This window comes from Pelobates fuscus, chromosome 7, assembly GCF_036172605.1.
Source record: "Pelobates fuscus isolate aPelFus1 chromosome 7, aPelFus1.pri, whole genome shotgun sequence".
Lineage (NCBI taxonomy): Eukaryota > Metazoa > Chordata > Amphibia > Anura > Pelobatidae > Pelobates > Pelobates fuscus.
In genome coordinates, this window is record NC_086323.1 from 80,226,130 (window position 1) to 80,239,980 (window position 13,851).

The following is a 13,851-nucleotide window of genomic DNA, read 5'->3' on the forward strand; positions in this document are numbered from 1 at the left end:
CTCACTTTAACCCCTTAAGGACACATGACATGTGTGACATGTCATGATCCCCTTTTATTCCAGAAGTTTGGTCCTTAAGGGGTTAAACATGTACAAATGAAAAAAATGAAACAAAAGCAAAGTTAACTAAAAAATCCTACTTACCAGCACAAAGTATAAGGAAACCATCATAGCTATTAAAACTGCAAAGCGCTTCATTAAGGACAGTTGTAAGTCTTCCTGTTCCAAATACATTTTTATTATAGTCAAAATATGAAAAGCCTGCATCAGGACAGAAGAGAGGTTATAAATTCCAATTCCATTAAACACAAACTTCTATTTTTTTTTTCCAGTTATTTTTCCAGCCTAAATCTTGCAAAGAGATGAATAAGTTTCAACTATAAGGCAACATTTCTCACAAGACAGAAAATAATATTCTTATGATCCCCTAAAAAAAATAGGACACAAATGGGGTAGATGGCAGCACTGCAACAAGGAGAACTTGCCCCAGACAACATTTACTTTCAAATCTATAAAACCCTAGATTTATGTTAGAAAGCATTTTTGATCCAATAAATATGCTTTATTTTTTAACCCTGTGAATGACTGAAGCCCCTTTTTTAGGTAATATAGGGGTGGTCGTAACTGGGAAAACCATTTATGATACAATTACGAATATCAGAAACAATGCACAGATCAGTACGTGGAGCTAATTCATGACAAAAGTATGACAGTTTGCTATAGTCGTCAAGATGTGACAGGTTATATATACCATTACGGCCAAGAAGCAGATGGATGGCAATCTACCTGCTCCCAACCACTCGATTCACTGCTGGTGTCATTACAATGCAATTTTGAAGAATGTTCCCATGGACTGTAACGCTTTTGCCAAATTCACCGTGATTAGATGTCAGCTGAGACCTTACCTTGGCTGTGCTTTACATTGTGCATCACCCCTTCAACTGTTCCCTGACAGAACTGGGAATTTTACTGTTACTGATATAAAAGATTTATGAATGAAATGTAATTATTTGATTTATTTATGAAGGATAGTTCATTAAAGGGTTACTCTAAGCCCCATGTCCACTTCAGAGATTTAAAGTGGTCATGGTGCTTGGAATCTGTATGTGCAGCAGTTAAGTTTGAAACAGTGCTTGTACCAAATTAAAATCCATTCTTTACATAGGTGTAACGACACCTCTGGCATGCCTCCTTTTGTGGCATCCAAATCCTCCCCTCAGCCTGTCTCCCAGACTTCCCTCCCCCTTCAGTAAAGGGGAGTTACATCACCAGTAGAGGATCAGGCCGAAGGGCGAACTTTGCTGTGGCATGGGTTTTCCTTTGTTCCGTTATTTTTTTTGTTTTTAGGGTGGAGGGTGTGGTGCAACATTTAAGGTTTCCTACAATCAACAAAACACTTGGTTGGAGTAACCTCTTATATACCCATTCCATTGTATCCCTAAGCTCCCTTTCCAATATCAACCTTTAACTTATGCAGGTCACACATGTCTGGCAACCCAACATGAACTTCTTTGTAGTTGGTTGCTAGCTGTTTCCTTTAAAGGGACACTATAGTCACCAGAACAACTACAGCTTATGGTATAATCATTCATTGCAGGCTTTGTGCAGTAAACACTGTCTTCTAAGGGAAAAGGCTGTGTTTACATTACAGCCTAAGGATGCCTCCACTGGCCACTCCTCAAATGGCTGCTTGAGATGCATCCTGGGGCAGTACTGCACAATGTTGTCTCAACCCAGTGGTGGGAATTAGCCGGTTCTCACCAGTTCGTGCTAACCTGTTACTAAAAACAATTCAATTGTCACCATCTGCCCTACTGTCACCCTCCCACACACACTGTCACCACCCCCCACTCTGTCACCCACACACACTGTCCCCCTTCCACACTATCACCCCACACACTGTCACCATCCCCTCACAGTCACCCTCCCCCACACACACACTGTCACCATCCCCTCACATTTTTACTTTCCCACACTGTCACCATCCCCCCACACTGCCACCCTCCCACTGTCACCATCCCCTCATGCTACTGTCACCTCCCACGCTGTTACCCTCACCATCTTTTATATTGTCACCATTCCCACACTGTTACCCTAGCACACATTCTGTCACCATCCCATACATAATGTCGCCCTCCCACACATACTGTCACCATCTCCACACTGTCACCCTCCCACACACACTGTCACCATCCCCTCACATTTTAACTTTCCACACTGTCACCATACCCCCACACTGCCACCATTCACACACACACTACCACCCCCCACCCCCACTGTCACCATCCCCTCATGCTACCGTCACCCCCCCACTGTCACCACCTCCTACACTGTCACCCTCACCCCTCACTCACCACCTTTTATATTGTCACCATTCCCATACTGTCACCCTCGCACACATACTGTCGCCCTCCCACACACACAGTCACCATCCAACACACACAGTCACCATCCAACACACACAGTCACCATCAAACACACACTGTCACCATCAAACACACACTGTCACCCACACACTGTCACCCTCCACACAAATTATCTATCCCACACACTGTCCCCCTCACACTGTCACCATCCCACACACACTGTCTGTCACCTTCCCCACAAACACTCTGTCGCCCTCACTGGAAGTAGAGAAATGGCACAGAGAGGCTAAATGCAGAGACATGGCACAGAGAGGCTGGTGGCAGAGAGATGGCACAGAGATGCTGGTGGCAGAGAGATGGCACAGGGAGGCTAAGGGCAGAGAGATGGCACAAAGAGGCTAAGGGCAGAAAGATAGCACAGAGAGGCTGGTGGCAGAGAGATTATGGTGGCAGAAACATGGCATAGGGAGGCCCAGGGCAGAGAGATGGCGCAAAGGGCAGAGAGATGGCACAGAGTGGCTGAGGGCAGGGAGATGGCACAGAGAGGCTGGGAGCAGGGAGATGGCACAGAGAGACTGGTGGGAGGGATGACAGAGTGAGGCGAAGGGCAGAGAGATGGCATACAGAGGCTGTGAGCAGAGAGATGGCACTGGAAGGTTATTTGGGGGCACATGGCACTAGCAGACGTTTTGGAGCCACTCGTAGCTCATTGGCATGATATACAAGGTTTATGCATTTATTGCATTAATAGAATTACCCTGTGTTTTTGCCAACCAGGGCATGTATGTGTGACTGCGTCAATGTGCATGTGTGCGCGCGTGGGGTGGGGTGGAGTCTTAGTCCCAGGCAGCACAATGTCTTTGGCCAACCCTGTGGAGTTGGAAACATAAGTCAGAACTGGTTACTAAAATCTTTGAATCCCACTACTGTCTCAACCCTCTGTATGGAAACACTGAACTTTCCTCATATAGATGCCTTGATTTAATGCATTTCTATGAGGAGATGCTGATTGGCCAGGGCTGTGTTTGTCTCTTCCCCTGATCTGCCTCCTTGACAGTCTTAGCCAATCCAATGCTTTCCTATGGTAAAGCATTGTGATTTCCTGAGATCACCACTTCTGAGGAGGCAGATCAAGGGCAGAGCCAGAAGCAGCAGACTGTAATAAAAGTAAGATTTTGTGTTAGTAACACTATAGGGACAGGAATACATGTTTGTGTTCCTAACCCTATAGTATTCCTTTAAGAAAGAAGAACATGAGCTCCAGCCTGTGACACTGAGTAGACTCTCTCAACAGTATGCTTACAGAATCCACAGTTCCTTTACATTCCGAAATCACATATTTGATATTTGCCGCTATTGGTTCTGGTTGTGGTTCCATATGTCCATTGTGTATTTTACCTTATAGGCAGGTATCCAGCACAAAAGACAAGTGTCGATGATGAAGATTATAACACTTAGTATAGCAAAAGTACTCAATAGTTTCCACAAGGTGATACGCGGGAGCATAATAAGGATAACTACGACCTGTAGGTGATTGAAAAAACAAAAACAAAAAACAGTTATCCTGCAAGTGAAGAGAGCAAATTGTGAGAAGTAAGAGAATAAATGAGTCTAATCTCACCATAACTATATTTTCAAAATCCATATAGATGCTGTATTTGCATGTTTTATTCCAGATTTGGTCTTCATGCTTTTTGATCTTAAGGAGAATATTCTTGAGATCCTTTTCCAATTCCCCCGGGTTCCAGACTTTGACCTTTAAGCACTTTATAATTTCTGTTAGTGAAGCTTTAAGCAGGTCTTTAGCTTTTAAGTGACTTTCTTCAAGATCGTCCCCAAACTACAGAAGAAAATCAAATTATATGGTAAAAATAATTTTATGAAGGCCAGTTTTCATAAAAGTCTTCTTAGTGTTTTAATCTAGACCAGCGGTAGGCAACCTTAGGCACTCAAAATTTTATGGACTGCATCTTTCATAATTTTTTTGCAGCTATAGTGCTGGCAAAGCATCAAGGGATTTGTAGTCCACAACATCTGGAATACCAAAGGTTGCCTAGTCCTGATCTAGATCATACTTCACTTGACATTGCATTATAAGTAAATACTAGCATGTAAGTAAGTAGGCAGGCATTCCTAACTGGCTAATGGGCCTCTCTCCACAAGTTAAACGTGAACAATAACAAAGTGAAACAATACCAAAGATCCTTTAACAAGCACACAAATTTAAAATCAACATCACAAACCTTATAACCGCCAGTCTACTTGGGTTATAATTTAGTGACATATTTTCCAACAGACTGTAAAATCACCCCAACTGCTTCTTCACTAGTCTAATATAAGCAAATATGTTTTCTTTTACATCTTCTCTCTCTTTTCTATAATTAAGATCAGGTTGTATTTTACAGGTAAAAAAATAAATAAAAATATATATATATATATTTTTTGTATACCACAGCTATGTATTCTTTGGAATGCAGTAAATAATTTTGCACTATAACTAAGACCTAGTGTGCTCCCTTTATTGTTTTTCTATATATATAACGCGGGATTGCACCTAGGCTTATCTATATATTTGTAAGTTGTTTGTTAAGGAGGAGTGCCTGGCTCTGGAATTTTTTCTATATATATATATATATATATATATATATATATATATATATATATATATATATATATATATATATATATATATATGTGTGTGTGTGTGTGTGTGTGTAAAATAACAGAATTAATAACGTATAATACATTATTTATTGGACGAATAGGAAAAAAAAAAAAGATAGAAACCATTCTTCCACAGGGTCATAAATATTCTGTGTAAGGACCAGAGAGTGACAAAAAGAGAAAAAAACAAACAAACAGGATATGGTACTGATATGGTACTAGTAGGGGGAGAGTTAAAAAAAATTACACAGATTTAGAATGCACTCACATTCAAGAATCCAGAATGTACATGAAAGCATATATGCAATCTAGCAAAACAAATAATATGTACATATATACACACATATAAAACCATACATACGCATACATATATATATACATAAATAAATATCCTCATATGCACACATACATATATATATATAAAATAGAAATAGAAATAAGTTTGGCACTCTTCCTTAAAAAGTAAAAATTAGAGATACATACCAGGATGAAACAAAGCCAGCGAAAATATATAGAAACGAATAATGTAGGCGCACTCCTGGATTTAAATAGTGCTCATTTTACTGTGTCAATTAATTCAAAATTCAGAAGATCAACGTTTCGACATATTCAGGTCTTTATCAAGATCAGAACATAAGATGTATCAATAAGTGCATATTTATAAAAATACAACATACCGTATATACTCGAGTATAAGCCGACACGAATATAAGCCGAGGCCCCTAATTTTACCCCAAAAAACTGGGAAAACTTATTGACTCGAGTATAAGACTAGGGTGGGAAATGCAGCAGCTACTGGTAAATTTCTAAATAAAATTAGATCCTAAAAAAAATTACATTAATTGAATATTTATTTACAGTGTGTGTATATAATGAGTGCAGTGTGTGTGTGTGAGTGCAGTGTGTGTGTGTAGGAGTGCAGTGTGTGTGTGCGTTGCAGAGCCTTGGTGGGGGGTGGGCAATTTTATTATTTTTAAATTATTTTAATTTTTTTATTTTATTTAATTCTTTTTTATTTTATTATTTTATTTTTTTTCGTCCCCCCTCCCTGCTTGATACATGGCAGGGAGGGGGGCTCTCACTCCCTGGTGGTCCAGTGGATGGGCTGTGTAGGAGGGGGGCTGGCAGAGAGCTGTTACTTACTTCTCCTGCAGCTCCTGTCAGCTCCCTCCTTCTCCGCGCCGGTCCGTGCAGCTCCCAGTGTAAGTACCAGTGTAAGTCTCGCGGCCGCACTATGACCCCGCGGCTCTCGCGAGACTTACACTGGGAGCTGACAGGGGAGCTGACTGGACCGGCGCGGAGGAGGAGGGAGCTGACAGGAGCTGCAGTAGAGGTAAGTTAGAGCTCTCTGCCAGCCCCCCTCCTACACAGCCCCTTCTCTGTATTATGGCAATGTAAATTGCCATAATACAGACAATTGACTCGAGTATAAGCCGAGTTGGGGTTTTTCAGCACAAAAAATGTGCTGAAAAACTCGGCTTATACTCGAGTATATACGGTAATTGCTTACCAAGTGAAGTGCATAAACCCTCCCCAAACGATCTGAACCCGGAAGTGTGCAGAAGCCACAGGTGTCGTAATTACGTTACGTTACGTCACGTGGTAATTACAACGGTTGCTAGGCAACCTAGAGTGATATTGAAAGTGAGTGAATAAAAGATAGTTACACACTATCAATCTGGCACCGGAAGATTAAAGAGACTATCGAAGAGACTACACAAAGTGGATATAAATAAAAAGCATGTGTCAAAAAAGTGTTGTGAAAACGTGAACGCAATGTGATGTAGAAAATCAGAGAAGTGTGTCTCGACTATAGAAAAGAGTGTATAATATCTGTATCGGTCAATGATCTGTGGAATACTTACTACTGTATAACAAATACCCAGTATCTTATTTTATTTTAAACAGACAAGGGATTTACTAAAAAAAAAGTAATAGACTTATACTACTAATATTTAAAGTACCACAGAATGCAATGTCCCCATACAGACAGCCTAGTGTAAAAAGGTGGAAGAGATCAATCAGCCCATCTACATAACATATTTACTGTTACAATATTTTCAAACATTTATATGATCTTACTCTATTTGTAAGGTCATAAACATCTATAGTAATCATATTCTATGTGATACATCTATTTGTAATAACAACTAAGTTAAAAATACGACATATCATTCTAGTAAAAAATGAAGAATACTAAATAATAAATGTTACTAAAATAATACTCATAGGCTGTTAAAAGGGACAGCTTAAGAAAAAAAATGCCTTAGATTTGTTTCTTACGCTGTGCCTTTTAACAGCCTATGAGTATTATTTTAGTAACATTTATTATTTAGTATTCTTCATTTTTTACTAGAATGACATGTCGTATTTAGATGTATCACATAGAATATGATTACTATAGATGTTTATGACCTTACAAATTGTCACGTTTCTGGGAACCAAACACGCTAACACACACACAGAAAAGGTGCAGTACCGGACCTTAGAGTGGCCGGGCTAAGCACACAAAGAATAGTCAGGAGACAAGCCGAGTAAGGGGAACCAGAAGACAGAATAACGAGAGACAAGCTGAGGACAAAGGGTAGGAGAAAGTCGCAAGGTCGGATAAACAAGCCAGAGAGTACGTAACCAGAAACACAAGTAGAACAGCAATACTAGAAAGCAAAGACCACAACAGGGCAGAGAGAGACAGAAAAGGTAAGTATTTGAACCCATTGATTAATTCTGATGGATAATTTCCAATCAGAATTAACAATCACACGTGGGAGATATCTATACCTCCCACTGTGATTGAGGCACTGTGCCTTTAACGCCGGGTCAGGTGGCTGACCCCGACGTTTACAAAAATGGGCAGTCTCCCAGCGTGCAGCGTCATGCATGCTGCCGTTGGGGGACGAAGAGGAAGACGCGGGCGGCATCCGAGGCTGGGAGGATGCCGCTCGCCGAGCGTACGATGAGAAGGGGACCGCGGATGGCTGGAGGGTGAGTGCCGCGAGCGGACTGCAGCCTCCCCTCGCAGCCGCCCGCGGGATCCTGACACAAATAGAGTAAGATCATATAAATGTTTGAAAATATTGTAACAGTAAATATGTTATGTAGATGGGCTGATTGATCTCTTCCACCTTTTTACACTAGGCTGTCTGTATGGGGACATTGCATTCTGTGGTACTTTAAATATTAGTAGTATAAGTCTATTACTTTTTTTAGTAAATCCCTTGTCTGTTTAAAATAAAATAAGATACTGGGTATTTGTTATACAGTAGTAAGTATTCCACAGATCATTGACCGATACAGATATTATACACTCTTTTCTATAGTCGAGACACACTTCTCTGATTTTCTACATCACATTGCGTTCACGTTTTCACAACACTTTTTTGACACATGCTTTTTATTTATATCCACTTTGTGTAGTCTCTTCGATAGTCTCTTTAATCTTCCGGTGCCAGATTGATAGTGTGTAACTATCTTTTATTCACTCACTTTCAATATCACTCTAGGTTCCCTAGCAACCGTTGTAATTACTACGTGATGTAACGTAACGTAATTACGTCACCCGCGGCTTCTGCACACTTCCGGGTTCCGATCGTTTGGGGAGGGTTTATGCACTTCACTTGGTAAGCAATTATGTTGTATTTTTATAAATATGCCATAATTGATACATCTTATGTTCTGATCTTGATAAAGACCTGAATAGGTCGAAACGTTGATCTTCTGAATTTTGAATTAATTGACACAGTAAAATGAGCACTATTTAAATCCAGGAGTGCGCCTACATTATTCGTTTGTTTGTGTATATATATATACACAGTTGCAAGAAAAAGTATGTGAACCCTTTGGAATGATATGGATTTCTGCACAAATTGGTCATAAAATGTGATCTGATCATCATCTAAGTCACAACAATAGACAATCATAGTCTGCTTAAACTAATAACACACAAATAATGAAATGCTGCCATGTTTTTATTGAACACACCATGTAAACATTCACAGTGCAGGTGGAAAAAGTATGTGAACCCCTAGACCAGGGGTAGGCAACCTTCGGCTCTACAGATGTTTTGGACTACATCTCCCATAATGCTTTTACAGCCATATTGCTGGCAAAGCATCAAGGGAGATGTAGTCCACAACATCTGTAGAGCCGAAGGTTGCCTACCCCTGCCCTAGACTAATGACATCTCCAAGAGCTAATTGGAGTGAGATGTCAGCCAACTGGAGTCCAATCAATGAGATGAGATTGGAGGTGTTGTTTACAGCTGCCCTGCCCTATAAAAAACACACACCAGTTCTGGGTTTGCTTTTCACAAGAAGCAATGCCTGATGTGAATGATGCCTCGCACAAAAGAGCTCTCAGAAGACCTACGATTAAGAATTGTTGACTTGCATAAAGCTGGAAAGGGTTATAAAAGTATCTCCAAAAGCCTTGCTGTTCATCAGTCAACGGTAAGACAAATTGTCTATAAATGGAGAAAGTTCAGCACTGCTGCTACTCTCCCTAGGAGTGGCCGTCCTGTAAAGATGACTGCAAGAGCACAGCGCAGACTGCTCAATAAGGTGAAGAAGAATCCTAGAGTGTCAGCTAAAGACTTACAAAAGTCACTGGCAAATGCTAACATCCCTGTTAGCGAATCTACAATACGTAAAACACTAAACAAGAATGGATTTCGTGGGAGGATACCAAAGAGGAAGCCACTGCTGTCCAAACAAAACATTGCTGCACATTTACAGTTTGCACAAGAGCACCTGGATGTTCCACAGCAGTACTGGAAAAATATTCTGTGGACAGATGAAACCAAAGTTGAGTTGTTTGAAAGAAACACACAACACTATGTGTGGCGAAAAAGAGGCACAGCACACCAACATCAAAACCTCATCCCAACTGTGAAGTATGGTGGTGGGGGCATCATGGTTTGGGGAACTTAAGGCCATCTGTCTACCAGCTGAAGCTCAACAGAAGATGGGTGTTGCAACAGGACAATGACCCAAAGCATAGAAGTAAATCAACAACAGAATGGCTTAGAGAAAATACGCCTTCTGAAGTGGCCCAGTCAGAGTCCTGACCTCAACCCGATTGAGATGCTGTGGCATGACCTCAAGAAAGCAATTCACACCAGACATCCCAAGAATATTGCTGAACTGAAATAGTTCAGTAAAGAGGAATGGTCAAGAATTACTCCTGACCGTTGTGCACGTCTGATCTGCAACTACAGGAAACGTTTGGTTGAAGATATTTCTGCCAAAGGAGGTTCAACCAGTTATTAAATCAAAGGGTTCACATACTTTTTCCACCTGCACTGTGAATGTTTACATGGGGTGTTCAATAAAAACATGGCAACATTTCATTCTTTGTGTGTTATTAGTTTAAGCAGACTGTGATTGTCTATTGTTGTGACTTAGATGATGATCAGATCACATTTTATGACCAATTTGTGCAGAAATCCATATCATTCCAAAGGGTTCACATACTTTTTCTTGCAACTGTATGTATAGCTGAGCAGTGGGTTGGAGACAGTCCAAAAAACCCTGGCCTGGATCTATGTCTCCCAAGAAAACCGCTAAACTGTGGAGTGGAGCATTGGCCCATCCTGCTCTCCAAATGCTCCACCCCAGGGGCCCATAACTAAACTCTGGTTTGTGTTGCCTACAACACAAACTACACATACTCCCCCTGGGGTTAAATGGCCTCTCTGCCTTCACTTTATCACAGTATATATATATAGTATATATATATACTGTGATAAAGTGAAGGCAGAGTATATATATATATATATATATATATACTGTGATAAAGTGAAGGCAGAGTATATATATATATATATATATACTGTGATAAAGTGAAGGCAGAGAGGCCATTTAACCCCAGGGGGAGTATGTGTAGTTTGTGTTGTAGGCAACACAAACCAGAGTTTAGTTATGGGCCCCTGGGGTGGAGCATTTGGAGAGCAGGGTGGGCCAATGCTCCACTCCGCTGTTTAGCGGTTTTCTTGGGAGACATAGATCCAGGCCAGGATTTTTTGGACTGTCTCCAACCCACTGCTCAGCTGCAGGTAATCAGCTGCAGCAGTGGGAATAAACCCCTCCCTGCTGGGCAGGTAAGGGGGGTTTGCTGGCTTCCTCCCTGGAAGCAGGTAGGAGAGAGGCTGTTCTCTCCAGTGAGAGAGTCAATGAGACTGAGCACTGGGAGTGCAAAAGGAAAGCAGTCAAGGCTGGCTTGGAGCACTGGGAGTGCAGAAGGAAGCAGTCTAGGCTGGCTTGGAGCACTGGGAGTGCAGAAAGGAAAAGCAGCAGGCTAGCTGAGAGCACTGGAGTGCAGAAAGGAGAGCAGAGTGTTGCTATTTAATAAGGTTGGTGCAACCCAACGATATGTTTTTGCTAGTTTAACCCTGATAGAGAAGGATATTAAAAGTTTTTGTTTAAAGGGGAAACCTGTTATATTTATGTTTTAGCTGTGTTGCTGTGTGAACTTGAAAATAAAATTGCCTGGATTATATGAAAATAAAAGGACTGTGCCTGTTGTTTACCCTAGAGGACCGTGCTATCTGCAAACAAGGATCACAATACACACACACACATTTATACATACACCAATATATATATATACACACATGTATATGTGTGCACTCACAGACATATGCACCCACATATATGTATATTAAAGGATCATTATAGTGGCAGGAAAACAAACTTGTTTTCCTGACACTATATAACCCTTAGGTCCCCCCACCCTCAGGGCCCCCCTCTCGCTTACCTTTATCCAGCGCCGGGCTCCCTCAGCACTGGTGACCTCTCCTCCCTCGCCGACGTCAGCTCCCGAGCAAGAGCCGTGCATGCATTCAAACAGTCCATCCTATGGATGTCCTGCACGCTGAATGCAATTTTTCCATCCAGCGTCGCAGAAGCGCCTCTAGCGGCTGTCAGGAAGACCACTAGAGTTTCTCTGAAACTGCTGTGTTTACATCTGAAGGGTTAAAACCTGGGGGACCTGGCACCCAGACCACTTAATTGAGCTGAAGTGGTCTGGGTGACTATAGTGTCCCTTTAATATATGCACTCATCAGCCACAACATTAAAACCATCTACCTAATATCGTGTAGGTCCCCCTCATGCTGCCAAAACAGCTCTGATGCATCAAGGCATGGACTCCACAAAACCTCTGACTTTGTCCTGTGGTATCTGGCACTAATACATAAGATGCAGATCCTTTAAGTCCTGCAAGTTGCAAGGTGATGCCTCTATGGGTTGGATTTGTTGTTAGCCTTCACTCCCCATGTGCATCGATGAGCCTTTGGACCCCCATGACCTTGATGCCAACTGTTGTCCTTACTTGCACCACTTTTGGTAGGTATTAACCACTGCATATCTGGAACACCCCACAAGACTTGCCAATTTGGAGATGCTCTGACCCAGTCGTCTAGCCATCACTATTTGTCTCTTGCCAAAGTCACTCAGATCTTTTTGTTCGAACTGACTGTTCACTTGCTGCCTAACACATCACACCGCTTGACAGGCAGGGGCGGGCTGGGCCGGGGGGCAGGGAGGCAATTGCCCCCCAGGCCGCCCGAAATTCTTTTAGGACCGGCCGCGGCGGGCCGGCCCTTTAAATGCTGCAGCCGCCGAGCGCTCTGTAAAGAGCGCTCAGACGGCTGCAGCAGCTTTTCCCTCCCTCCCCTCCCCTGTAGGTGGCCGAACTGCACTCCGTCCACGGTGCCCGGCCGGAGTGACAGGAAGGTGCACACTGAGTGTGCACTTCCTGTCAGTCCGGCCGGGTACAGGAAACAGAAACTCCTGTTCCGCGCGGAACAGGAGTTTCTGTTTCCTGTACCCGGCCGGACTGACAGGAAGGTGCACACTGAGCACCTTCCTATCACTCCGGCCGGGCACCGCGGACGGAGTGCAGCTCGGCCACCTACAGTGGAGGGGGGAGTAAAAAGAGGGGAGGGGGGGAGAGTGAGGGGAGGGGGGGAGAGTAAGAAGAGGGGAGGGGGGGAGAGTAAGAAGAGGGGAGGGGGGGAGAGTAAGAAGAGGGGAGGGGGGAGAGAGTAAGAAGAGGGGAGGGGGGAGAGAGTAAGAAGAGGGGAGGGGGGAGAGAGTAAGAAGAGGGGAGGGGGAGAGTAAGAAGAGGGGAGGGGGGGAGAGTAAGAAGAGGGGAGGGGGGGAGAGTAAGAAGAGGGAAGGGGGGAGAGTAAGAAGAGGGGAGGGGGGAGAGTAAGAAGAGGGGAGGGGGGGAGAGTAAGAAGAGGGGAGGGGGGAGAGTAAGAAGAGGGGAGGGGGGTAGAGTAAGAAGAGGGGGTGGGGGGAGAGTAAGAAGAGGGGAGGGGGGAGAGTAAGAAGAGGGGAGGGGGGAGAGAGTAAGAAGAGGGGAGGGGGGAGAGTAAGAAGAGGGGAGGGAGGAGAGTAAGAAGAGGGGAGGGGGGGAGAGTAAGAAGAGGGAAGGGGGAGAGTAAGAAGATGGGAGGGGGAGAGTAAGAAGAGGGGAGGGGGGAGTAAGAAGAGGGGAGGGGGGAGTAAGAAGAGGGGAGGGGGGAGAGTAAGAAGAAGGGGGGAGTAAGAAGAGGGGAGGGGGGAGTAAGAAGAGGGGAGGGGGGAGTAAGAAGAGGGGGGAGTAAGAGGGGAGGGGGAGTAAGAAGAGGGAAGAGAGGGAGTAAGAAGAGGGAAGAGAGGGAGTAAGAAGAGGGGAGGGGGGATAATAAGAGGGGGGAGTAAGAAGAAGGGGGGAGTAAGAAGGAGGGGAGATAAGAAAAAGAGGGGGGTAAGAAGAAGAAGGGGGAGTAAGAACAAGAGTGGGGAGTAATTAGAAGAAGGGGTAAGAAGAAGAG

General features: G+C 43.3%; 1 protein-coding gene across 1 annotated transcript in view; it reads right to left on the bottom strand.

The window, feature by feature from the left end:
- LOC134567951 (uncharacterized) overlaps positions 1 to 13,851 on the bottom strand; it is a 52,416-nt gene that overhangs the window by 23,376 nt on the left and 15,189 nt on the right. Inside the window, exons 5-7 of the mRNA XM_063426124.1 lie at positions 3,988 to 4,206; positions 3,765 to 3,890; positions 145 to 261 (exon numbers count right to left, since the gene is read on the bottom strand). Of these exons, the coding sequence (XP_063282194.1) occupies positions 145 to 261; positions 3,765 to 3,890; positions 3,988 to 4,206 (462 nt within the window). The remainder of the gene's footprint in view (positions 1 to 144; positions 262 to 3,764; positions 3,891 to 3,987; positions 4,207 to 13,851) is intronic.